Source organism: Pocillopora damicornis, chromosome 3, assembly GCF_964200805.1.
Source record: "Pocillopora damicornis chromosome 3, jaPocDami1.2, whole genome shotgun sequence".
In the NCBI taxonomy this organism is placed as follows: Eukaryota; Metazoa; Cnidaria; class Anthozoa; order Scleractinia; family Pocilloporidae; genus Pocillopora; species Pocillopora damicornis.
The window spans coordinates 11,601,155-11,628,329 of record NC_142672.1 but is presented as its reverse complement, the minus strand read 5'-3'; the positions used below and the strand labels follow the sequence as shown (position 1 = coordinate 11,628,329).

Genomic DNA, 27,175 nt, shown 5'->3' with positions numbered 1-27,175 from the left:
CCAAGACGTATTTCTTATCTAGAGGGTTTAATATCTTACTAACTCTGCGTAAAATGCTATACCTGTTGATTGATCCATTCATCCATGGACTGCCTGAGGGCATCTCTTTGAATAAGTGTATACAACTCTGGCAGTTATACAATTAAAAATTAATCATGTACGCAAAATTCTTAACATTTCACGTATATCAAACTTACTAATCAAGATGGTTATCAACTTTGTAACAAAGAAGACAAAACATTGTTTTGGTAGAATTGCTCGTGTTCAGAAAGTAAACTATCTCTACATTAGATTTTTTTCCCTTCAGTATACACATAATTGCTGTTCTTCCGAAACCAAAACATTCTAGCGTTTAAGAATCATTTGAACTGTTCTGACGTGCTGCGAATAGTTTTGATGATTAGGTTATAGTCGAGCTGATTAATTCAAACAACATGCTTACCTTGAACACAATAAATATGTACCTCTTTCTTGGCACCGATCCAAAGTTTGGTAGAAATGTTAATAATCTTTAATTAAAGTTCAAATTCTGAAAGCATCTGATATTCTTCAATTACTGATCCATTTTAATTCAATTTACAAAAAACTGTTGGTTCCGCGGCCATAGAAAGGTCCACAAACTGATTCGACCGATTTATTTCAAAATTGTCTCATTATCAGTCGTTTTTCGCAGACATAACGACATTGCGCTCGATTTTCCTCTCCCTTTTTTTCCATTGATCGGTTCAGCCTCATTAATCGATGGTTCCTCTAACACTGAATATAATGACAGTCGTATGACTTTGAGTCGACCATATTGCCGCATGTTGTAAAGATTGGATCCATAACAGTGGCAAATGAAAAGCCGCTCAATTAGAACTTGTACTTTTTTGTAGGTTTCTAATCCTCACTTCTAAAGGTCAGTACTCGTCTTTTTCGTTTTTATTTTTGTTAAGTCCGTATCACCACGGCTCCTCTTGCCAAAGTTAAACCGCAGCCACAAATGTAGTTTCCTCGCGACTCCGTCGAGGTCGTTTTCTTCCCCGTTTCGTCAAACCGTCGCAAACGTGGCCGCACAGCAAGCAAAACAGAATGCCAAATACAAACGTTATTGCACCAGAGATGATCATAGGGGGGATGTTTTTTAAACAGCCAGTGATGAATACCGTGATTCCTCCGAAAAGTATCAAACCAGGCAGCAGAATTATGGCCAATGATCTACAGATTGTTTGCCAGCCTAGAGACAGAAGGTGCGTGAATGCATTGTCGTGGCTATGTTTTGAGCCTTGGTTTCTCCTCTGATTACCTTTGTAAATAGGTATCCGAACGGTTGATTCTAATTCCATTGTCTTCCCTCCCCAGTTTTTGGGCCCAGCAGTAAAGTTAATTAAAAGTCTTAAAGGAAGTTTACAGATTTAAGGTGTGATGCCTAATTAAAAACTGTTGAAGCTTACTTTCAGAGTCATTGAGGGCCTGTTGTGACTCACTCTTATCGGCAACGTTAGTTTTAATTAAGTGATCTAAAATGTTTGTCCCACCAATTCCATAGATGACCACGACCATAAAGGCCGTCAGCGGGAGGTTCGAAATATCTCGCTGATTAAGGTGTAATCGCCGCGAATTATTACGCTTTTTGTTTGTCAGCGATTGCAAGTCAATAAGCCGCAGGAAATTATTTATATTAACCACTGTTAAAGGGCCTCTTCACTCCCTTTCGATTAACAAACTTTTCAGACAATAAATATTTAAAATACTTTTGAATGTTTACCCGAATTTCATGGCATGCTGCTTGTTGTTCTTTGAAACAGTGGATCCCAGCATGGATTGTCTGAGGACGGCAGTAGCCCATTACTCGTAATGGGCTCCTGAGGGAGGTCATTATCGATTGTCTTTTTTCTCTCTCTCTGGATAGGAGAGACACCAGGTCCATAGAAAGTTAAGTATTTATTCGTGAAAAATAGCACAGCAACAGAGAGTTCAGTATCATTAAGAGGATGTGCGATCGGTCTCTGAGCGTAGACTTAGCGCTGATCAGACATGAATGGATGAGGACTCGACTAAACAATCATAGCAATTTATAAAGTAAGTAAGTTTGGTTGCCATAGAATGCGGATCAGGGACGACGGAGCCCGGAGTTTTAACCTTTGGAGCTGTTTTAGTAGTTCATGCTAAATAAAGCACGAACCTGTCATAGAAGCTGCCACATCTGGGTCGATTCCCTCCTTCCTAGGAGAAAACGATGCTCACAAGTGACCAAGCTTCCTGTTGACTCAAGAGCAGACATGGAGAAACAGCAGCTAACGTGGAAAAGAGGTTCAAAGGGGCAGTTAGTACAAAGGAACTTTGGGTCTGTTTAGGGGAACAAAGGAACAGTGGGAGTAGAGAAACAGGAAACAGAGAGGAACAGAAGAACATTCGATAGAAAGGAACTTTGAGCGTGTACAGAAGGACAGAGGAACAGTTGATACAAAGGAACTTTGAGCGTACTTAGGGGAACAAAGGAACGGTAGGAGCAGAGAAACAGGAAGCACAAAGAAACCGTGCACACAGAGGAACAAGTAGCACAGAAGGACGCACAGCTTCACAGCCTGACACCGACGGGAAGAGTGGACCCAACGGAACTGCGGCAAACCATAATAAGCAGGATCAACAAATACAGAAGAGACACTAAGGAAATTGGTGTTTTGATTTGGGTTTGTCATTTGAGATTAAGTACCCAAGTTTTCCATTTGTTTAATGGCCCTGGATTTTAAATGATCGTGACCTCAGGTGTGAGCAATTGTTCCCGCACTAGTTTTCGTTTACATTATCGGTTCCTTTTCTTTTGTCCAGCGTTAAATTTAAAGACAAATAACGCAACCGAATACACTTAAAATTTTTTTGACAACTCATTTACCTCATATGATCCCTTGGAAGTAGCACGTTTTATACCAAAAAGTGAGAACGTGCTTAAAAGCTGATAGCGTAACAAGATATGCTAATCTATAACTGCAACATTGTGCAATACGGGCTTAATCTGGAAAGTGCACGACCGGAACGGTAAAGATAAAAGAGGGAACAATTTGTATCTGCTTTCTTATCAAAAATTGATTAAAGAATTGACAATCGATGTTAAATATTGCCCTTTAAATTTGGAATACTTTTACTTTTTGTAAAATCCTTTTCAAGCTAGCGTGATGATTGTAAGAAATACCCTCTCTGCTTTCAAAACTGTCATCGTTTGTGTCGATTACATTACCGGCGAAATTAACAAGCTCGTGACGTCATAGATCAATTGACCACACGGACGTTGTGTTATATTTTGTGTGTGACAGGAAAACGATAAACGTAAACATTGCTCCAGGCGAGAGAATAGTTGTCGCTTTTATTAGGGGCTGACTTTGCACACGTGTTGGCTTTGATTCCTTCGAAGATACTCTCGTGTTTCAATGGCCAGATGATTGCTCAAAAGCAACGTAAAGGGAGATAATGCGTGAAAATGTAACCGTCGAAATTGGTGAGTCGCCAACTAATGTCTCCCAGACCAAATGGCAGGAGTTCTGGAGTTGGAAGACCCGATATCAACTCTGCGCCATTTGCGTGGTTCCTTTCGTCTTGATCTTCATTGGTTGTGTGCTCCTAGGACTGCACTGGTCTGGATCTTTTACAAAAGGCTCCAGCCAAGCTGTGCTCACTTGCGGAATGGTTTCATTTTTTAGCGGCTTCCTCGTTTGTGTTATCGCCAATTTCTGCGACGCCTGTGGCGTAACATGCAGCAAACACGAAGAAGTGAACAGCAACGACGCGCAGAACAACACCATGTTTCTAGACTTGAGTGAACTTGGACCAAGGCCAAACGATCCCGAATTCGACGACGATAAATCGGAAAACAGTCCCCAAACAGAGGTGGACCTATTTGAAAACCATTCGGAACCCCAGAGAAAATAATTCATCAATATCACCATGAGTTATTTCTGTTTACTGCATATCCGATGACAGTTTATTTTTGATCACGCAAAGAGAGTTCAATTTGGAGTTTTAGCTGATAAACCTTTGAAAATAATCATCCTGATGTGCAAGCCGTGAAATAAACCACTCGACCTCTGTTTTCTAGAAATGTTTGCCATTCGTGAACTAAGCTCATATTCTGTGGTGCGTTTTTCTTGTGAATAGACAGGTTGCGCAATAGCAACTACAGCTTCCGTTTCGTCTGACAAAAAATTGATGAATAATATACAATTTGTCTCTTATTCCAAAGAAAAATTCAATACTTTAAGAGATAGAATGATGTAAATATTAAAATTTTGACATTGAGGACATCAATTCAAACAGTAAGACATAAAATCAAGTTTGTAATGCTTTTAGATATTTACGGTAATTTACATTCTAGCAGCCGCGAATACGTTTACGATTCGCACGTGAATAAATTATTCTAATTTAAGTGAAAATAAATGTCTTGTCTAGTCAAGTTATTCAAATATTTTTTAGATGCTGAGACTCTTTTTAGAGTGTTGCATGCTGCATAAGTTGGGGCTAGTGTGATTTACCAGCTACAGCTGACCGGTTGGAGGAGCACTTTACGAAAGAGATGTCTCCCGCTTTGAAAGATCAAGATCTCTGTTTTGTTGTAAAACAAAGGGTGGAATTAGCCCCGAAGCCGCGACAGATCAATGGACGATACAGAAGGAAAAATCAAAATTATTCCTTCTCGAAAAGTCGACGTTTGACCTTCTTTCTATTAGCCATAGTTGTATTACTGAGAAGGAGAGCACGAATACTGAAGATAAGTATTTCAGTACAGTATTTCAATTTCCAGTAGAACACCCCAGAGGATCAAATCACGTGCGGTCACGGCTGGCTTAGTTGACATTAAACAAGCGGGTTTCGTATAAAGCGGTTAATTTTTTTTTTCTAATCCATGATCAAAATATGAATGATTTTGCTAACTATCATGACTACTTTTTGCTTGAAAAATAGTAATAGTAGGAATAGTAATTATAATTTCAAAAAAGACAAATTTAGCCAAATGTGCGCTAACACAGTTATTTTTACTATTTTACGGGTTTATAGCAAACTTGCTGCACAAACTGGAAAGAGTGCGCTGTGAATACTGCACTGGTAGAGGAGGGGCGACTCGAAGGGATTTGACGGAACTCATTTCAACTTTTTAAATTTACTTAGAGTGTAAAATGTCGAATAATGCGATTGTTAGCAGACCAAATTTGAAAAATGTTTACAAGAAGCTATGGGAGAGAGAAGTGACTCGCTATAATTTGTGTTCGTTACATAAACTAGCATCTAGAGTCGATTATGGCGGCCAGCACGCAGGAGAGGCAAACCATGCTATGTAGATTTTGAAGATGAGCTAATCTACAAACTCAACAAGTTCAGAGAAACAAAAATTCTCTGGATGTGTGTTATGAAGACTCGAGCCCAAGGACACTCTGGTAGAACAGTCATTCCTTGGGTGAAACATGATGTGCCAACCAGAGAATCTTGAATTTCAGAACTAATGAATGTGCCAGACTATTTTCGATGAAAAAGTTAAGTCTCTGGGAATGTTTGACCAAGAGCTAGTTTCCAAGAATGCCACTTGCACAAGCACTGGACTTGTTTCTATATCCGGTGCTCGCCCGGGACATTTCACATAAACTTCGCGTGTGGCGGTAATCACCGATGGAGTTTTTAGAGATATCTATAAAGATGAAATTTATTGTTTTGTTCTCGCTACAAGACCTATGAGTCCCAATCATGGTGTTACCGTGTGTGGAGGACTCTTGTACGAAATGGGTAGAGGGAATCCTCGTGGTTCAGTGTGTTGTTTCGACCCCCAAAAAATGAATGAAGCGCTCTTAACACTGAATATCACAGATTGGAATGAAGTGTCACACCATTTAATGAAGAGCTCTATTTAATTGGTGGAGAGGATTACTGGCATAATGTTCATATTTTCAATCTAGTTCTTAATGGATGGAGACAAGGAGTATCAATGGGATTTGCTAATTGCTGAACACAATGCACTTTTACTAGAAGAACTTGTTTTTGTCATTGCTGATTGCAATGGTGAGCATTGCCTGAACAGTGCAGGGTATTACAATCCATCAACAGGCCAATGGGCCAAGATTTCAAATATGTCTGATGTCTTAAGGTCAGCCACTGCTGTGGCAGTTGGTGGAAAAATTGTAGTTTAAAAAACTAGTAAATGGCATGAAATATCAGTTATACCAGGTGGGTTTTGCTAAGGGCTACAAGAATCTTTGCCTAAATTACAAAATAACATATGAAAAACAGTCACTGAAATCCCCCTTTTCAAAGATGAGGCAGTAGCCCAGACATTTCTAGAAACTTAAATTATTACAAGTGGAAAAAAGGGACTTGGGAAGTAATCAGTTTCTATGGGAAGTATTCCTCCAGGAGCCAAATCATCAAGACTCCTTAATTTTCAACTTATGACTCATTGAAATTCCATACAGAATGTGTTAATAGGTAATTTTATAAGAGTCTTTTATTGTTTTATTGTCAGTTAACATTTCATATGATCTAGATACATTTGTTGGCCAACAGCTAACTGGTTACACATGCTAAATGTAACCAGAACAATGATAAGTATGGGAATAATGTGTGGAAATTTGCCACAAATTTTATGTCAAACATTTGGCTCACTTACATTTATGTAACATGATTGATATACAATGTAGTTGATGGTAATTGAAATGGAAATTTTTTTTAGATAAGATGGTATTTTGAAGGGAATACTTTAGTGTATAGTTTAGGAGTGCTGACATTTTGATATTAGCCTTGTTATAAGCCAGTTTTGTGGCTCATTAATGTAACATTTTTGTGTAAGCTTTATTGGGCATTTATGCACACTTCAGTCAGAAATGGTTTTTAGAACATTGAAATCATTAAGAATGACCCAGCTCACTGCAAAGAGAGCTTGGAGGAAGAACAGAGCAGCATCCTCCTTACAGGTAGCTGTGCAGGAGACTTCCATTCCTGAGTCAAGGAGTGTTCCAGCCTGATTCAGCTAAACTAGCCAGTCTGTATGCCTTCTCCTCCCAAGAAGGGAAAATATGATGCACACAATGGTGGTGGAGGAGGCAAGGGGGGGAGTGATCACGAGAAGTTTACACCTTCTGTGCTTAATTCCCTTTGCAAAAAAGATCTTTTAACTTACCTGCATATCTTTATAAATATAGAAGTATAGACTGATGTTCTTCACTGCAAAAAAATAATTACCTTTTCTGTAATTTTATGAAGTTCTTGGTTGGCTATATATTGGTGCACAATCAGACTTTTGGTCAAAGGTTTTGTTAGTATATGAATAAATAAATATTATGGCTACTATAAAGTTTACTTATCAGATCAAGGGAGTTTCACTGTTTATGGGTTAAATGATAAGCTGGATTATACACACATTTTGACTGCTTCTCAGGTATTATTGATTTGGAGACAGATGCATAGATTATCAACATTTTGCTTATCTTTTGTGGAAAACAAATCGATAATATGTGATGAAGTGTCATTCTAGTAATTTCCTGGATGTAGAAAATGGTGAAAGAAAGCAAATTTAAACAGTATTCCTTCGAGTTTTGATGGAAATTACGTTGCAGACCGAAAAGAAATTTAATTGCAGTCCAGAAAATACTCGCCTGGAGAGACGAGACGATTACATGTCAAATAGCTAGCTATAAATTGTGTTCCTTACATGAAGTAATTTTTTGAAGGTCGGATGCGTACTACGGTTCTACTATGGCGGCCAGCAGCAGACAGGTAGAGGCGAGAATTGATGAAAAGCCTGAAATTATGTACGATAATTTTAGGGAAGAGTTACTCCATAAACTCAACGAACTCAGAGAATCGAATTCTCTCTGTGATACAACAATTCGAGCCCAAGGACAGGATTTCCCTGCCCACAGATGTGTTCTGTCAGCTGCAAGCCCTTACTTCCGTGCCATGTTTACAAGTGAATTAAAGGAAAAAGAAAGTGACCTTGTCGAGTTAAAGGAGATGAAATCTAGCACGATTAGCGATGTTCTTCATTATATTTATACCGGTGAAACAGCAATCGACTCTTCCAACGCGAAAGATTTGGTCATGGTCGCCGACTATTTGATGATACCAAGTTTGAAAAGGAAAGCTGCAGTTTTCCTCCAGAATGAAATGCTAAATGTTTCCAGTTGTTTAGCTTTAGAATCGTTCGCTTCTCAGTACGATTGCAAGCAACTAAGGCAAGCCGCAGTTTCTTTCCAAACTGAGAATTTTGTAGACGTCTCTAGATCTGAAGATTTCACTTTACTTGATTCGAGGAAATTACAAGAACTGATTTGCATGGACGAGCTAAACGTGGCTGAAGAAGAGGAAGTGTATGAAGCAGTGATGACCTGGGTAAAACATGATCTACCATCCAGAGAGTGCACCCTTCCAGAATTGTTGAAATCTGTTAGATTGTTTTCAATGTCAAAATCCAGTCTTCGAAGAATACTTGATCAAGAGCTGGTTTCTAAAAGTCTCGCATGTACGAGGATTGTAATAAATGCGTTGGATTTGTTCCTTTTCCCTGTGTTGTCGCAGGACATTTCACTGACACCTCGCTCGTCATTAAATAATTATGAAGATGTAGTGGTACTCACACGTTCTGAGCTACCATCTGATGAAATTTATAAAGACAGAACTAATTTTTTTGTTCTCGCCACTATGACCTGGGGGTCCCTCCCCACGGTGCCTTTGAACTGCGGCGAACATCATGTAGCAGCAGCAGTGTGCGGAGGACTCTTGTACGTAGTAGGAGACTTTGGATCAACTTCATTGAGTTGTTTTAACCCAAAGCAGAATAAGTGGAGCACTCCTGATACAAAATTAAACTGCAAAGGCTGTACAGTCACATCTTTTGATGATGAGCTCTTTGTGATAGGTGGTGAGGATTCTTGGCATGATGTTCAAATATACAATCCAGTTCTTAAAGAGTTGAGACAAGGAGCATCAATGGAAGCTGCTCGTGCTGGACACAGTGCAGTTTTACTTCAAGGACACATTTATGTCATTGCTGGTCACAATGGTGAGCAATGTCAGAACAGTGCAGAGTGTTACAATCCATTAACTGACCAATGGGCTGAGATTTCAAGCATATCTGATGTTCGAAGGTCAGCTGCTGCTGTGGCAGTTGGTGGAAAAATTTTAGTTGTTGGAGGATTTGGTGACATGTCAGTTTACACTGTAGAATCTTCCTGCGAAATATTTGATCCAAGGACAAATCAGTGGAGCCTGGTACCTAGTCTAGGTATTCCTCGTGCTAGCTGTGGTATTGTGGGTGTAGGAGACACTGTTTATTTATTTGGAGGTGAGGATGAAGATGAATGTAGGAACGATGTGCAATGTTTTGATTTAAAAACAAGTAAGTGGCATGAAATATCAAATATTCCAAGGTATCCCTATAACGGCATACAAGCATCTTTGCTGAAATTACCCAAACATTTTATCGAAAATAGTCACTCAAGCTGAAATCACATCTTGAAAAGGTGGAATAGTTCCTCAGTTTTTTCTAGAAATTTCAATAAATGTCAACAGGAGAAAAGGATCAGGGAAATAATTGCTCTGATTACTTTACGTGTACAACATAATTGATACATGCTGTATTAAATGGCAATTAGAATGAAGTTTTTCATTCAAGGTGGTATTTTTAAGGAAGTATTTCAGCATATAGTTTACAGGATATTGACATTTTTTTCACCAGCCTTGTCATAAGCCAGTCTTTTGGCTCATTAATGTGAAATGTAAAAGTAAGTTTGATTGATTGATTAAATAACCAACATTTTCTTCCGAACAAAGACATGTGACTGAAAAAATGGTCCTATTGGGTGCAAACAGGACCTGATTGATTTTCAAAACCCTTCAAATCTTTAGTTTATAACTGTTTAGCATTTGATGTTCAGGTCTTAGGGAAAGAACTGTTAATTTAACAAAAATGCAGGAAGCACTTGCATGCCTTACCAGGTTTTGACCAATTCCCTTTTAAATGAGGTTTGGAAATCCATTCTTTTCACTATTAGAGCAAACTTGCAAGGATGCCCCTCAACCTTGGCAGCAAAATATGTCAATTATTTGTATCCAGTAAGAACTTTTTCCTCTGTTATCTGCTCAAATTTGTCAGATAAAAATGATATTATTTATTGTTATTAACTGTTGTTACGATACTAGGGCTGTGCCCTAGCAAAGCCATGGTGCTACATCAACTAAATTTAGTCTCGGATGAGTTGTGTAACTGTGTTTTGTGTTGTAAAAATGTAAACAGACCATTAATCAAAACAAACTACTGAACTATCATATACAGCTAAGTTATGTAACATTGTGTACCAAAATTTGATGATAATGAATCCCACACAAATGAGCAGAATAATTAACACTAAGTTCTGGTTCTATTTACAATGAACCCTCTAACTTTCATGAATGACCAAGAGAGAATTTCTCCTCACAATATCTATACAACATCAACCAGATGAGTGATGAGAATAAAGAAAAATATCAATTTGGGGATAAATAGTTGATCCAATACTAAATTCTCTGAACTAACACTATAAGAATTGTATGGTTGACAGTAAGGAAAATCACAAATTTGATGTGGGAGTTAAAGGGTTAACAATATATTGTGATTCAAGAAAACTGAGCACCCCAGATTTATGTGACTTGATAGAAGAGTTTTTTGGATATAATGTTAGGAATACTAAATTTAAAGGTTAGGCGTTTCCCTTTGATGGTCAAACTCATGTTAGAGCAAAACACACAATGACAGGTTAGTTTTGTGTATTAGATGCTTGGTGCATCCTAAGCTTCGTTCCCAGGGTGCTTTTTAGACTCCACTTGTGAGTTTCAATTTTTTATGCATTTCGAGAAAATTGGTTATATTTATTTCTGTATTTTTTTTAGATTAAATATAACAAATGAATAATCTTACCAAAGTTTAGATTCAACAATGACTAATAGTTAAAAGTTTCCTAGTATTCTCCTTGTACACCTGATTTATAATCATTTGCACTCAAAGCTTATTTTTATTTTTAGAATTCTCCGTAAAAGGCTCCCTCTAGCTTTAACCCTTCTGGATTTTCCTCCTTCTTAAGAGTGGATTATGGTCAAATAACTACTGCTTGCTCAAAAATATGGGGAACTTAACAAAGTTCACTCAAATTTCTTGGTCTTTTTGGCCAGGTGACCTCTTAACTCTTTAACTCCCTTGAGAGACCAAGACATCATTTCTCCTTACAATATCAATACAATATCAACTAGATAAGTGATGAGAAAAAAGAAAAATATAAATTTGGGGATAATTAATTGATTTTATACTAAATTCTCTGAATTAACATTATAAGAATTGTATGTTTGACAGTAAGGAGAATGACAAATTTGATCAGGGAGCTTAAGGGTTAGGCAGGCCTATTCAAATTTTAGTGATGTTATGTGACTTTGATTATGATGAGGAGGCAAAATACCAACCAAGTTTCCTCTCAAGTTCTTTGTTTTTACTTGACTTCGATAATGAGCTGAAACGGCTTTTAAGATTAAAATGAGCTCACTTGAAGATTCTTCATCAGTCCAGTTGAATTCGTTTCTCAGTCGGTACACAGGGTGATATTGCACAATATTTCATACCCTCAGATCTTGTCACAAATGTTTCCAACCGTATGTTCCTCAGTAGCAAGAGGTCAGAGGGTCTTTTGGAAATGACTCTGTGAGTTCGTGTTGTCATTCAGTCATACGTCTTGTACCCCCGTTAAAGAATTTGGAGATGAAGGCACAGTGGATTAGAATTACTTCAACTAGCCTGCGGCTTTTTAACTCAAGGCTCGGCTCTTTCGTACACGTGACGGAGATAAGCCGACTTTTAAAACCGCAAAAACTAATCTGCATCCCATCTCGCGTATGTTGAATCAACTGTGAGTAATTTATTACGCGGAACTTCTGTTATACAATATGAATACTTAAGAGCACTAACGACAAAAGATGTTGAGCGTGGAAAGATCTCCTCCCACAACTTTCATTAATCACGTTTATCTCGAAAATGTTAATACATGCGTTCCACGTGTTCTAGAAAGCCTTGCCTTTTTCACCCTCGACAACAACCCACTACAAGTATTCAATTAGTAACTCCATCCATGGGTTATAACTCAGACCAGAGACCAGCTTAAGGTCAGCACTCACTTCATCAAATTAACATCACTTTCCGCGTTTTCCGACATTCTAGTTTGCCTTTAAGAAATAAACTTATGGTTAGGCAGCCAGATGTAAGATTAATACAGTATTTCAATATTGCGGCTTAGCGCCGATCCTGCGGAAAAAAATTTGGAAACGGCAATCGATGTCGAACTGGTAAAAAGTGTGACTATTGAGATTTTGCGAGCCGTGTCTTTGTTAATCGTTGCATTAAAAAAAACTTGAAATCTAAGATAAACAACATAACCAGGTGTAATTTTAAAATCTTACGTGCTTATTGCCAGGAGAGGTCTACAAGGGGTAGGGGGAGGGGTTGATAAGACGACGGAGTGGGGGGGTGGGGGGTGGGAAAGAGAAAGGGTCATTCTCTATCCTAACTGATGTAAGCTTAATGAACCAGGTGTGACCTTCCAGCCTATTATTGGTTTTATGTTCTATGTTCATCACAGGGAGGGCAGGAATGACTTGGAGGGAATAAGGTTACGGTCAGTTTGTCCCGATGCACTTTCAGTTTCACCCCCCTCTTGTTGAATGTCAATTACCATCAGGTTAAAAATATCTCAATGCTAAGTATCATGATTGTTTTCGGTGTTAGAAACACACTTTTTAAAAATTTACTATCAATATCGCTCTGTCGCCAGACGGCAATACCAAAGAGACACAGACATTGTCTAGAACGTTTTTGAACCCCACGCAAATGAAAAAAAGGAAATGAAAAAATTCCAGTCAATCCAGATTAAAAACTGTTATCGATTCAAATCTCAAAGGAGCCCGCCAGTCGCAAAAAAAAGCTTTACTTTCGTATTTTACTCCATATAGACGCACCATCGCTCCTGGTTGTTTTCCATTTTATTATTTTTTTTCGATATGGGGGTCCTGTCATTTATGGGGTCAAGATTTAGTTTGTAAGTGCGGTGCAAATTCTTCAAACTCGAGCCTTTATTTATCAGCAAATTTCTCGGTGTAGATGGAAAATTTTGCTTGAGGTTAGAACTAGGGTCAAGCGTCAAAATGATATAAAAAAAAGTATCTCTTGAAATATCAACTGTGCCTTATCTTTAACTAATACAATTAGAAAGAAAGAATCTTATACCGATCTAAAACTGAAATCGCAAGTCTGAAAAGATTTTTCATGAATTGCGTTAAAATAATGGAAGGGATGATGTCGTGTATAGCATTTGTGAAGACGAGTTTACGCTCACTTGAACCAAATTATCATTACATGGTGCTTAGACACGATCGATTAATTAGGCACCAGTAGTTTTTTTTTTTTTTTTTTGAAAAATTCTACTCAATAGGTCATGCAATCCAACTAAACCTCTCCTGGGCCGAGAGCAACTTTTAATCTCTCCATAGTTACAAGGACAGATACAAAAAAAATTTTTTCCTACATTTTATCTTTCCGTTTCCATTTTTCAACGAGTTCCCAAGCCAGCTTTCGACCAAGTCTTAGAACAGGCTGTCCGGTATATCTAATAGACTAAGGAAACTTGCCAGGGAGACACACAAAGCCAGCTCTAATCATTATGATAACCAATTATCAAGATAATTTACTCATGGTGTCTTTTGATCCTTTCACTTCTTAGGAGACTAATTTTCTTCTGTTTTTAGACAGAAAAACTTCTAAATGTTGCAAATGGAACCAAGATATTTCATCAGTTTCCAAAGAATTCCAGCATAAATTTTTCTATGTTCATGAAAAGACGACTAGACATTTTACTCAGCGAGTGATCGACAAGTACTCTTTCATGTGACTGTTGGCGTGCTCTCGCGGGACAAAAACAGCATAAAAGATGTAAAATAGAGGAAATGTCTTAAAAGAAAGACAGGGAAACAGCGAAACCAACATGATCAAAAACAAACCACAAAACGGGAAATATGATGATAAACATATTGTGAACTACATGCATTAGAAAAACTGTGCCTTAACGGGTATATTTTGAGTGTTCTCAGTTTTTCGCCAAATCGCCTTTTCTTTCTCTTTGCATCAGTTAAACTTATATAAAAAATTTCATTATTCACACTTTTATAACAAAAATAAAAGTGATGCCTTGCACATAGTGGACCACGGGAAGTTGTTAGAATTCCAGACACGCAAACTAAACGAAGCAAAACTTTTTCTCCTCAAGAACAATATGGTGTTTGTCAATATTTTGAATCAGATAATAATGAAGTCTTGACATTTTTCGGATCGTAATCTAGAACTGTTCTAGGCTCTAGATCAGTTTTTCATCTTCCTATTTGTTTCGTGATGAGTGCTCTTTTCGATGAAACTATCTTAGAGAAGACAGCAATAAATTTAATAGTACGATATTGAATTAGATTAGGCAAGGAACAAAAGGAATTTAACAATTTACTGTAGGAGCTCTAAGGCTTGAACTTGACCAGTGATCCAATATTTCAGTACAAAGATTCTTTTCTTAGCTTATTTTGAAACATTCTTAAGACTGTTATGCTTTTTCACACAGGCCAAACAGTCACATCAGAAAACATAAACATATAAAATGCCGTCTGTTGATAATCGTTGATTGAATCCAGGTTTTTCGAGATTCCATAAAGTAGAACGAAAACTGCAATATACAACAGGCTCAATTACTTGTCACGTCACCGGACATGATCGAAAAAGGCTCGCCACAGGAATGATGTTTAGCGAGTTGGTTTTTACAGAAGGGCAATATAGGTAAAGCTGTTGTTTCTTCAAATTAGAAACAATTGCCGACATTGTTTCGGCATTAATGGTCGCGAAGCCTCAGTGAGAGCAAAAACAGCTGTTTTATCGGTTGATTAAGGATAAAGTTAAACACGATTAGCTATTCAAGACTGAAATGAGCAGTGGACAATCCGTTGGCCAAGATGGGCCGGCAACTCAAGCACAAAATGAACTGTCAGATAGGCGAAATTCTACTGAACTGGCCTCGACGCGAAGGAGAAGAAAGATCTTCTGGGTGAGCATCGTGTGTTGGCTGATGATTTTGTGCGTAACAGCTATTATAATTATAGCTGTTGTACACTTTCAAAACTCTAAAAGCGACATAGATCAGATGAGTGCAGGCGCTCTTATTGGATTTGGAGTGTTGCTTATTTTTGTGCTTTTGTGGTCGGGTGTAATTTACTTCAAGTTTTATCGTTCGAAATCGAGAAGGGATCCGCAACAATACAGACCGAGCCGAGAAGAGTTTGTAGCCTTTGCCTCAAACGAGATCGTTTCAAGAGGAGTTAGTTCAACAATTTCTACAAATAATTCTGCAACGTATAGTCGATCTACTAATAGCTCAGCCGAAGGGATTAATCCTGAACGTATTATATATCGCGAACGACGCTATGACGACGAGCGACGTTACAACGACGAACGACGAGTTATCGATCAGGCCGTGGAAACACCAATCATGACTTCGATTCCAAGTGCGTCTAGAATGACACGAGAATACATCGATCGCCAACTTGCTCTTGTCGGGAGATCACATGCAACACATCCTCCTGAACGCCAACGAACTGAAGCCGAACGCCCACGAATTATCGTCGACTCCAATCGTGCTCCTCCTCGTCAACATCATCGGCATTCAGTTCCAATGCCTCCACCATATCAACCACAGGTAGTCCCTTCATATAGAGCATCAGCAAGTTTACCCGCGGGTACCCCACCACCTGCTTATGACAGAGTCTGTGGCAGGAGGAACCGACGCGAGTCGACGGCGTCAGAAGACAGCCAGTGTCTGAGTCCTCCGGCTTATCAGTCGCGTCCTCCATCACCATCAGGTGGGATATCACAGGGGGTAGATACCACCAACATGTGCCTTAATCTACCTTCCCAACGACCAAGACTGGTGGTCGGTCGCCCTGTTTCCATGCAATTTCCCGTTGAAAACATGAGACGCTATGAAGTAGCGACGAGCCAACCACGTCAGCAATTGTCACTACCATCAACAGGCAGAATTTTGTCAGAAAATGCCATTTATCCTGTGCCATCGAGAGCAAGGCGAGTTTCTCCTCCTGCAATACAAACTACGGCAATCACATCAATGGCGCCCTACCATCAACCACAACACAGATCATCAGCATCTCCACATTACCATGTATCACCCCATCTGCCGAATTCAGCATCACTTCCCCCCCTTGCCCTTGCACGGGGCCCACCATCAAGTCCAACACACCAGCCTGTTTCACCACCATATCCTACAGCGCATGTACCATTTTCTCTCCCTGTCTTAGCTTTAGGTGCTCCAGAAAGCACGTCTCGGCTTTCGCTTACGTCAAACCGTCCTCCTTCTCCAATACAAGAAGCTACTGAAGACAATCAGGAAGAAAACGAGAACAATAAAATTGAAACGCCGCCAGCGGCGACATGCGAAGTACGCAGACCTAGTGTCGTTCTTGTCTATTTATCACAATCACCAGAGGAGGATATAATCGTATAAACGTATAAGAACGTTGACATTCCAAGAACCGTATGAGCTTTTCTCTGTCGAATCAATGAGACTTAGGCTTGAGAAAAGAGGAAACGAAATGAACTGCCTAAAATATCTAAATATGCTTACATTTTTAAAGAGCAACAAAGGAAACATTTTGCGAAGACGTTGAGATTTAATGCAATCTCGTACATGATATATAACTGTCTGCCTGCTTGCAATAAAATTGTTATTAATTAATTCATTCAATTTTTAATATTTTATTATTTATTAAATCAATGATAATTATAAAGAACCTCTTAATCATAATTGCACACTGTTGAAACAAGGGCTATTAACGAAACGTTAAGTATTACAGTAATTATTGCTAACTTCTTCTTATGAATGAAATATCTAAACGGTCGTGACGATGATCAATACAACAATTATTACGTAACGGGAAATTTGTTTAAGTTGGATCAGAAGTAAAATATTACTGCAGTGATTAAAAACCAGGATTTACAGGCTTGACAAAAAAGAGCAAACTTTCGACTTATTCTACATTACTTTGTCTATGTACAATTTAAATTATGCTGAAATAAAATTCTTCTGGTATTCAAGTTCTCATATTATATGAGTTGAAACTTTACCGAGAGATATGACGTTGGGTAAGAGTGGAAGACAATGAACTGTATCTAAAAAAAAAACTCCGGCCATGCTTATATTAGGTCCTTTTAGATATTTTGGAGTGTGAAAGTAATTAATGATGGGATGATTTGCTTGTGGAATTATACTGTACGTACATGCACAGGGAAGTCCTTACATACGTTGGCTCCAACATCGCAACTCATCTCTCATTTCAAATACACTTTCATTTGCATCAAGTACCATTAACGACTTGTAATTATGACTTGTAATTCTTTTTTTTTTTCAATTCGACGTTACAGCCAGACAGACTGATTCCAGTACGTGATACGAACACATCTGATTTTCTAGTTTACAATTTACAGACAGTAGAGAAGTTTATAGACATACCAAGTGCGTGTACTTTTTCCTCGACAATTATAGAACTAGGGTACATTAGACTGAAATAGTTCCGCGATTGCGCTCGAGTCCAACATATGTCAGGATAATCGGGTAGATTAAATTAGCAAGCATTTAAACTATGCCATAGCACTTAAACTTTCCCAAAGTATGAAAGCCTCTTTCGTGTTCCTCCCCAGTATCTCCAAACCTCAGCTGTTTGACCGGAAGACTTTTCTTGTCGGTGAGGAGACCGCTGTCTTCTCGTAAAACTCGGTCGTTATTGTCGCAGTTACAAACGATGTCGGGTTTTGGGCACGTGTTGTTCATTCCGCATGTGCAGATTTGGTCTCCTTTCCCAGGCGAGGCTCCTCCCCAGTAATTCATCTTGATGTCATCGCGTGATACCCACCATGCGAATGTTCTGTTTTGCCAAACGATGGACGAAGATTGGCACTCATACTTAATATACTGTTCACAATGTAAGGAAACTTTGGATAGATTGGCCAGCTGGGACAGACTCGCTCCTGTGTAATGAACGTCTCGTGAATAACATCCTGGGCCATTACATCCTTTCACTAGCATTCTGGTTTCACTGTCGTGACCAATGACTGTCACGCCAACTCCATTCTTGTCACTCATGTCACAGGTGACGTTAAATAGGGGCGGGAAGCCTCCCTCGCCATCAGGGTCAATGATGTACGAGCCACTTTGTGCTGCAGGGTCAATCTGTTTCAAGGCGCTGCAGGACCTCGCTAATGCTGGGGATTGAAAATTTTTAATGTTAAAATTTACCAGCGTGTATCGATCAGAGGATGGTAAGAATAAAAATCTTGGAACGTTAAACAAGGGTAATTAGCACCATTTTTGCCGTGAATATATCTAAAAAAATTACGATTCCATCTCATCAAAATGGCGAGACAGTGAGACTTCAAATATTTCAGTTTCTATAATATTTACCAATGATTTAGGTTATTTGTGAACTTTCTTGATTAAATTGGCAAACAACAACTTTAAGTTTTCAGAAACTTAAAGCTAAATTTGAATTTTTTGTTGTTGTGTATGTGTGTGTTTGCGATAGAAAATGGCCAAACTTCGTATAAGTACCTAACCATTACTAACAAAAGCTTTTAACCCGAAATTGGAATTTTCTGGTACAAATGTAGTATCTATCATTAAAAAACGTCGTTTCAAAACCTAACGGATTTTATGGATTCCCAGGTCATTAATTATTTAGGATCAGTACGCAGTATAATACTTCATAGCTTAAGTAAAACATGTAATAATATTTTTTTCATCGTCAAATATGCAAAAAGAAAACTCTTAGATCTTTAATTATTTTATTTTTTCAGAAGATCACCGGCCGTGTAAAATAAGCCACGTACGTTAGTGATGGAAGCTCTTTCAATTAAAACTAATCGTATTTATTACACATCTCTATGTTTGTTTGAGTGCTGTGACACCCATGAGAAACTTTTTCTTTTTGTTTTTGGTGGAAATGGTAATTATTCGGCTTCTCCCTAGGATATCACGACCTTATTAAAAAAGAAACAGGCAGCTGTATTAATACACAGATTTATCAGCACGGAGGTTTGAACTTGAACTCATATCAAACGATCTCCTTATCACAAGTTGAAAGGGAAATGTATGGCATTTTTCAATCGAGATCTTGGCAATGAAATTGAAGGCGTTGATGTTTATTAATAGAGTATGTGCTTGACCGCATGCTGGTTAATGAATAATAACAGAGCACTACGGTCGCCAATATAAAAACTTTATTATTAAGAATGCGACTGAATCATAATTCATTAAGAATGGAGCTTCACGGCACACATACAAAAAGGCTAGTTTTAAGAGTTAACGCTTGATATTACATTTGCCAAGGTTTATTTATATACTCTGTTGAGCTACCTTGACGCAATTAGCGAGAATCCCTCTTTGCAAAATAAAAATTGAAAAAATTTTATTTCAAATCCTAGTCAAACAAGGCTCCAGTAAACAGCTTGATAGTGATTACAACAGAGCCAAGAAACTGACGACATATCCGAACTAACATACATCAAACGCTTGCAATAGTACACTATGAACGATTTAAAACTTGGTATCAATTTTGATCTCCAATACCGAGGAAATAGGATACCTCTAAGCTTTTTAAGGCTTAGAAAGCTTTTTAAAAAAAGCTTTCTTAGAAAAATCAATTTCAGGGAATTAAAACTGCGAACGAAAAAGATTCCGGCATCCCTCGCCTTCCAATTAGAGTCATTTTACTCCTAAAATGTGTTAAGGTTATTCACCTGATATTTATTTTGCTTTCCTCTTGACATCGTTGTCTCAATGGCCTTGTTAACCGTTAGCCATAAACAGTGAAATAATGTAGCCGTTAGGTGTAAGAGTTGACAAATTTCACTAACCGTTAGTCGTAAAAAAAAACTAACCGTAAACATAATTTTTCCTGTGACCACAAAAGAAAGTTATTAACCATAAGCCATACATTTGAAAAAATTTTAACCGCGAGCCGTAAAAGCAATCACCCTAATGAGACCCTCTGACGTTAACTCCGATCCAAAGCAATATTATTATCGTAGATGTTTTTTCAGAGTATCTGGTTTAGTCAATAATCTAGCTGTTGACTGATAAACAAGGAAATGCAATGGTTTCTGAGTGTCTGAGATGCATACTTTATCTTCTAATCAGCTATTTTCAAAAACTTTTTTTACCTGGGTAAAGGGATACCTCGCCATTCCCATGTAAGTGGATGACTTATCCGTCACAAAGCAGGCCCGGCAACTATGCTCTCTTGCTTTGCTGTTCAAATCACATATTTTCTTCTCCCACCAGAAATTAAAACTCATGCACTGAGGATCAAGCGCGCATATATCTACGCAGTCAGAATAGTGTGATGTTTGCTTTGTGCTGTAGGAAGAGTTGAGAAGGGCAAAACCAAGCTGGGATTTCTCTTCACGACACACACCACCATTTGAAACCGAAAGTTGACGGTGAAGACAGAGAAAAGCTAACCAAATGCGCTGGAGATACATTTATCTCCGGTTGCTGCAGCCTGATAATGTTAAGATTCGGCGACTTTGGAACACAGCCTATTCACCTGTTCTCCACAGTTGGAAATCATGATAATGCATGACACTATATTGCTTTTACTTGTAGGCGTTGCCTAGCGACTAAAAAACACTGAGGTCGGTCTTGTCTTACATGAAAGCTTTTTAGTTCGATTGTATTTATTAGCTTTTCATCTGGTGTACCTTGGATAAAAGGTGGACGAAATTTAACAATTGGTTCATACGTCAGCGTGCGTTCATCGAGATATGAAGCACGCGGGAAGTTTGGAGAGCACGAAAGATGCGTAAGAGTTGCCCGAGGCGTAGCGCAATTGAATTTGATTACACAAATTTACTGGCTATGTTATAAGACAAGCTAATGAATTGGCATTTTAATCATCTTTCCAACCACTGATTTGCGTTTTTCGCCAAGGCAGCGGTAATCAGTTTATCTTAGTATGCACAAACCTTAAAAATCCCGAACGGTGGTTGTAGAATTGTAAAAATCGCCATTTGGCTGAACTTCCCCGCCCTGCGGGCTTAAAGGGAGTAATAGTTTTATAAACGCATCACATTTGCACACCATGGATTATATACATGGAAGAATGATATTAACGTAATTTAGTCATGGAAAAAAATCCGCATGCCTTGTATCAAGGGTTGAGATTAACACAACGGATAAAAAATAAAACAGAAGAGGTGCTAAAATTCACATGGAGAGAAGTTAACGAGACAGGATTTTTAATACCAAAATTCACAATACAGAGGTTTTCGTGAAACTGTCCATTGACTTATGACGAGCTCGCCAGTTCGTGCGCGCCTTTTTACTGCAGATAACTTTGAAAGGACTGTGCGCGAGAGAAAAAAGCTTTTGTTCCTCAGTTTTCATTAAAGTCTGAAGTGTCTCGAGAAGAGAAGAAAATCGAAATGATAAAAAATTTTGCTGGTAGCAATTCCTTTTTTTTACGTAAAAATGAAGCTTGAAATAAGCCAACGCGATTAAATTAACGCGAATTAGAAAATCTCACTAATTTTATAAAGTTTTACTTTCCTATCGTCGGGTATCACTGAAGTTTTTCTCGATTCTCACAGATGTTTATCAACCAATTATGGACGTGACTGAAAACCTGAAAACTTTGAGATGCATGTGTTTCTGCGCAACAAGAAGACACTTTACAGAGGGGGCGAGTCGGAAAAACACTACAAGTCTGCCACTGCCATGTTCCCCTCAAATCAGTCAAATGAAGTAATCGTTTACAGCTAAATGAAGCTAACTTCCTCACATTGTGTAAGCTTGCAGCGAGTGAATCGAAAAGAGCCCGCAATGTAAACGATGTGCTTGGTAACCAACAATCACACTATTTCTAGAGACGTGCAGGTCAAACGTTCACAGAAAATATAGCCCTGCAAGATGATGTGATGATTATCAATACTTCCCGTAACACTAAAGCATTGACTTGTTTCCGCCTCTACTACTGTTCCGCGTTGCTTAGAAAAATGCAACGACATCATAACTTTGAAAGGACTGTGCGTGAGAGAAAAAGCTTTTGTTCTTCAGTTGTCAAAAATGTCTGAAGTGTCTCGAGGAGAGAAGGAAATTAAAATGATGAGAAATTTTGCTGGTGGCGGGTCATTATTTTTTAGTTAAAAATGAAGCTTGAAATAAGTCTACGCGATCAAATTAACACGAATTAGAAAATCTCACTAATTTTAGGAAGCTTTATTTTCCTGTCGTCAGGTATCTCTTACGTTTTTCTCGATTCTCGCAGATGTTTATCTATCAGTTATGGACGTGACTGAAAACCTGAACACTTCGAGATGTGTTTCAGCGAAACAAGAACACACTTGACAGAGGGGGCAAGTCGGTAAAAAACTCAGTACAAGTCTGCCACAGCCATGTTCCGCTCAAGTCAGTCAAATGAAGTAATCGTTTACAGCTTTATCGGCAGGTCAAAAGTTCACCGAAAATGTAGCTTTATACCCTTGCAAGATACTATGATTATTATCAATTATACTTCCCGTAACACTAAAGCATTGACTTGTTTCCGCTTTTACTACTGTTCCGCGTTTGCTTAGAAAAATGCAACGACATCAGAACAGGTCTCATGAGTAAGTGTTGTAGCACAACAGGAAATCAAAATGTTCGATCCGTCACGTCGACCCTAAGGACTTTATAAATGCACTCATGATTGAAGGACTTATCTTGTCACTTTATTTGAGCACTAGATCGTTCATGAAGCGGCCGATCGTCTCCTCAAAAGTCAAGATACATTGATCAGTATATGTCTATGAATTTGAGATGTCTTTCTGAAAGCTGTAACAATGAAACAACACGAAAAAGCAGAGAAGCAAATGAAGAGAACACAGATGTTGGAGCGCTTTTGTTCCGGGTCAGCCTTGTTGTTGTCCCTTTTATGTTGTGTTGCATGGATTAACGTGGAACTCAGAATACAAGAACACCATCGACTGATATCACACTCAGCAAAGTTCTGTGATAAGATAGAGACAGAAATCATACGAAAGATGCAGAAGAATTACGCACGTTGGCAACTTGAGAATATAAGGAAAAAGGAAGATGGTAAGTTTTGCCATGTTGGTAGTCATCTATTATCGTGTTTGCCGCAGTCGGTTACACCAGTGTTCCACGCGTATTTCTGAATAGATGACGCAGTATTTATCGCTTAACATTCTAGGAGAAAGATTGCTCCTAAATAAATTGTTTTTAACACATTTTTAATTCAAAGAAAAAGCTTCCTCGCGAGCAAAATTAAATTTAGCCACGCAACTATAAGTTAAAATTTATTGATTCGGGGTTGCAGAAGTATTTTCCTTGATAGGTAGACTTCAAACTTCAAATTACAAGATAACATTTCCATTTCTTTGATGCCAATGAATATGAGAAACAGAGCCAATCTTTGATATTTTCAGACGGACAGGAAGCTATATCGAGAAAGAAACGCTTTACACGGGATGATTTACAACAAAACTCTTCCTTAGCATCCTCTTTGGTACAAAAGCTGATCAAACAAGAGCTTAGTCTACTGCAAAACCAGTTCTGCGCAAAAAATCACACACTTTGCCAAGCAGGACAAAAAGGTAACAGGGGAAGACGAGGAAAACCGGGAAACCGAGGGAAGCGGGGTCCTCCTGGAAGAACTGGTCCAGAAGGGCCACCTGGTAAATATGGACCTATAGGACCGCCGGGGCCGATAGGAATAAAGGGGGATGTCGGATTACCAGGGAGCCCCGGTCCCTTGGGACCGCGAGGACCACCGGGAGAGAAAGGAGCCACAGGTAAGCCCGGTGAGTCCCTCTCAGCGCCATCTCTGATTGAGCGACCCATTGGAATGACAGTCAATGAAAGTCAGACAGCCATGTTGAAATGTAAAGTGAGTGGTAACCCAAGGCCAAAAGTGAAGTGGTCTAAGGTGAGATCATCGCTTCCTGTTGGACGTCACACGGTAGAGTCCAGTGGTGCGCTGATTCTAAAAGACGTTAGACCTGAGGACGACGGAGTCTACAGCTGCAAGGCAGAGAGTTTGCTGGGACAAGTGAACTCCTCAGCAAAATTAACTGTTCAGTGTAAGTCATTCAATTTAAGCTTGAAAGTCATCAAATGAAACAGTTCATCTGACACACTGAGAGACATTCCTTGCCAGAAGACAACTAAAGCTTCCAAAGTTAAACTTTAATCCTTAAAAAGAAATTGGTTTTTTTTCTTATTTGATCCTATAATTAAGGCATAATATTGGGTGTTATGAAACTAAACTATAACATAAATTTCAGTGTCAACACTCTTTGAGAAAGGAATTATATCTGCGTTTTCTTTTCCATAGTCATCCCTAAACCTAAGTTATCATCAAGTCGATTAATGGCTGAAGAGAAACAGAACGTCACTATTGCCTGCAATGCTGTCGGTCAGCCGCAGCCAAGCATCACGTGGTCTAAGGCAGTGGGTAGTTTGCCAAAAGATAGGACTGAAGTGAAGAATGGAAAGTTAAAAATCTATAGTTTGGCTAAAAAGGACAGTGGAATATTCATTTGCAAGGCAGAGAATACTTTAGGATCAGCGACATACACTGCTCATCTCGTGGTATTTACTGCTCTAAAGTTCAAAGTGCGTCCTCCTCAGGAGGTGACTCTGTATCCTCCTCTTTATGTGCCATGTACGGCCGAGAGTGACCTGAGCACTAAAATCACTTGGACAAAGGATGGCATGTCTCCTCTTCCTGTGGAGTCTAATGTTCTACAAAATGGAACACTGGTTATAAACAACATCAGGGAATCACACCAAGGAAATTACACCTGCAGAGCGACTAATGCTTTGACAACAATAGAAGCCAAAGTTAAAATCATCTTTCGTAATATTTCGTCTTGTTCTGTGATAAGAAAATACGTCAGTAGCGCAAACGGAAATTACGTCATTGACCCAGATGGCGAAGGGGGACTGGCACCTTTCACGGTATATTGTGACATGACTGACAAGAATGGAGTTGGCGTGACTGTTATTAGTCACGACAGTGAAAGTAGAACACATGTGAACGGATGCGAGCCTATAGGCTGTTATTCACGAGACATTGATTATACCGGAGCGAGTTTGTCTCAGCTCGCAAGTCTCACCGGTGTCTCCTCACAGTGTGAACAGTTTATCAAGTATGAGTGTCATGATTCAATACTAATAAGACGGAAGGGAGGTGAACACGGATGGTGGGTGTCACGCGACTCCGCTAAAATGACGACCTGGGGTGGAGCAACACCTGGAAGTGGTAAGTGCGCATGCGGGATGACTAACTCCTGTGCAAACCCCAGTTATCAATGTAATTGTGATAAGAATGACGATGTATGGCGTGAAGACAGCGGTCTGCTCACTGAAAAGACACATCTACCAGTCAAACAGCTCAGGTTTGGTGACATAGGTGATGGATCAGAAGAAGGATATCACACTCTGGGAAAACTTAAATGCTATGGAATAGCATGAGCAGTTAACATGGAAGCAGTAAAAAAAATTAATAGTTAGTCAAACCAACCTTATATTTCGTTGATAGTTTGGCTCTTAAGTTAGACTGTTCCTGAAACAGTATTAGAGAAAGTATTGATTTCAGATATATTCCTTTCTGACATGAGTAAATTTTCTTGATACTTAAGTACATAGTTCTATTGTGTGAAGTAACCACTCTGTTCTTTTTTTTTTACATTGACTTAATTTCGAAGATTTTAAGTGCACTCCGATTTACTTGAATAGTTTATGGAATTCTACGAGCAACTCATCTCGTCTCCCGCTTCAATTTCCTATATTAACGACAGTTTCAGGATGTGCTTTGTTACGGACCGTGGAGTTGACTAGTCAGCTCTAGTGGCGTTCTAAGATTGTGGCGCAACTCGCAAAAGTTAAATGCTATGAAAGGGTATGTACGTTTCAATTCAAATATAGATTAGAGTGTTTCCCGAAGCTTAGTTAGTCAAAAGCTGAAAACATCCTCAGAACATTTTAAGAATAGGAATAATAAAATCGCTTCTCATGTTCTTTTAGTCAGTATAGGTAGGGTAAAACGCTGTTAGCTAGAACTTCAAAAAGTTCTTTTTAACCATTGTTTCATTTAAAAGGCTTTAACGTGAATGACTGTAGTTTTATTTGCGTTCTAACAGAAATAACTACTTTAAGTACTTTGCGAAACTTTAGAGTTTCATTTTTTTTCACAACTAGTGCGTTGCAACTTTCTTAAGCTTGAAGGCTTCAACGGCTTCGCCAAAATTATATAATTTGCCTAGTTTGCACGTCAACTATAGTGTCCACTTGTAGTCTATCAAGGAATATGTTAAAACTCGCTGAGAAGTCCCTGTGTCCTATCCCTTGTGACCCCCCAGAAATCTCGAGGCACCACTCAAAACTCGCGCTAAAACTGAATTGAACATACAAACAAAGTGGACGAAGTGAGACGCGTGGTCTAGCGACTACACCTTTGAGATAACTACTGCAGTGCTTTGAGCAGTTATTTTAAGATTCACGTTATTTACTTTGCAGGTTCATAAAAATTTCATGCATGACATTCTCCATCGTTAACTGCAACTTAAATACAAACAATTGAGCCCTGGCTGACATTCCTTCCAAGCCAGCATTACTTGGTGGAGTGTTTTTTTATGTAGTTAATAAGACCATTCGTTGAAGAATCGTGTGACGTCACAGGTTCAGGGCCCTCCAACTCCGGCTGAATTGCTTTAGCAAGCTGTTTGCCTAATTTAACTCTGTAAGAAAAAAAAATCCAGAAAAAGAAACTGAATTTTTTATTCTCCTCACTGTTTACTAAACAAAATGTCATAAGGAGAACTTCCCTATTTGCCTTTCTTTACACGGGAGTTTTACTGGATAAAAGGGTAATTCAGTATTATCAATAGAATTGATAACATATATTGGCCAAGGAATCGAGTCAGCATTCGCCCACTTTTCTTCAAAAGCACATCAGTGAGTAATTTAGGCTGGCACATGAAAGCCACAAGTCGCGCGTGTCTGATCACTGCCGCGTGTCTTACTCGCACCCGGTCACTTTGAAAGTA

At 38.8% G+C, this 27,175-nt stretch overlaps 4 protein-coding genes across 4 annotated transcripts; 3 read left to right on the top strand and 1 right to left on the bottom strand.

Annotated features, from left to right (window-relative positions):
- The first annotated feature begins 4,481 nt into the window (after positions 1 to 4,481).
- Positions 4,482 to 11,530, top strand: LOC113667097 (kelch-like protein 12). Its single transcript, XM_089198980.1, has one exon. The coding sequence runs from the start codon at positions 7,711 to 7,713 to the stop codon at positions 9,457 to 9,459; it is 1,749 nt and encodes a 582-aa protein (XP_089055106.1). The 5' UTR covers positions 4,482 to 7,710; the 3' UTR covers positions 9,460 to 11,530.
- Positions 11,531 to 13,428: 1,898 nt separating this feature from the next.
- On the top strand, positions 13,429 to 17,162 carry LOC113667109 (uncharacterized). The gene has a single exon (XM_027182912.2). It carries the CDS (start codon positions 14,988 to 14,990, stop codon positions 16,575 to 16,577), a length of 1,590 nt encoding a protein of 529 aa, XP_027038713.2. The 5' UTR covers positions 13,429 to 14,987; the 3' UTR covers positions 16,578 to 17,162.
- Positions 17,163 to 17,566: 404 nt separating this feature from the next.
- On the bottom strand, positions 17,567 to 20,713 carry LOC149048236 (neurexin-4-like). The gene is made up of 2 exons (XM_089199020.1): positions 20,298 to 20,713; positions 17,567 to 18,342 (listed from the first exon to the last, which is right to left on the bottom strand). The coding sequence occupies exons 1-2, from the start codon at positions 20,606 to 20,608 to the stop codon at positions 17,706 to 17,708; spliced, it is 948 nt and encodes a 315-aa protein (XP_089055146.1). The 5' UTR covers positions 20,609 to 20,713; the 3' UTR covers positions 17,567 to 17,705.
- Positions 20,714 to 22,808: 2,095 nt separating this feature from the next.
- Positions 22,809 to 26,456, top strand: LOC149048235 (uncharacterized). The gene is made up of 3 exons (XM_089198979.1): positions 22,809 to 23,201; positions 23,552 to 24,205; positions 24,460 to 26,456. The coding sequence occupies exons 1-3, from the start codon at positions 22,946 to 22,948 to the stop codon at positions 25,599 to 25,601; spliced, it is 2,052 nt and encodes a 683-aa protein (XP_089055105.1). The 5' UTR covers positions 22,809 to 22,945; the 3' UTR covers positions 25,602 to 26,456.
- Positions 26,457 to 27,175: the final 719 nt, after the last annotated feature.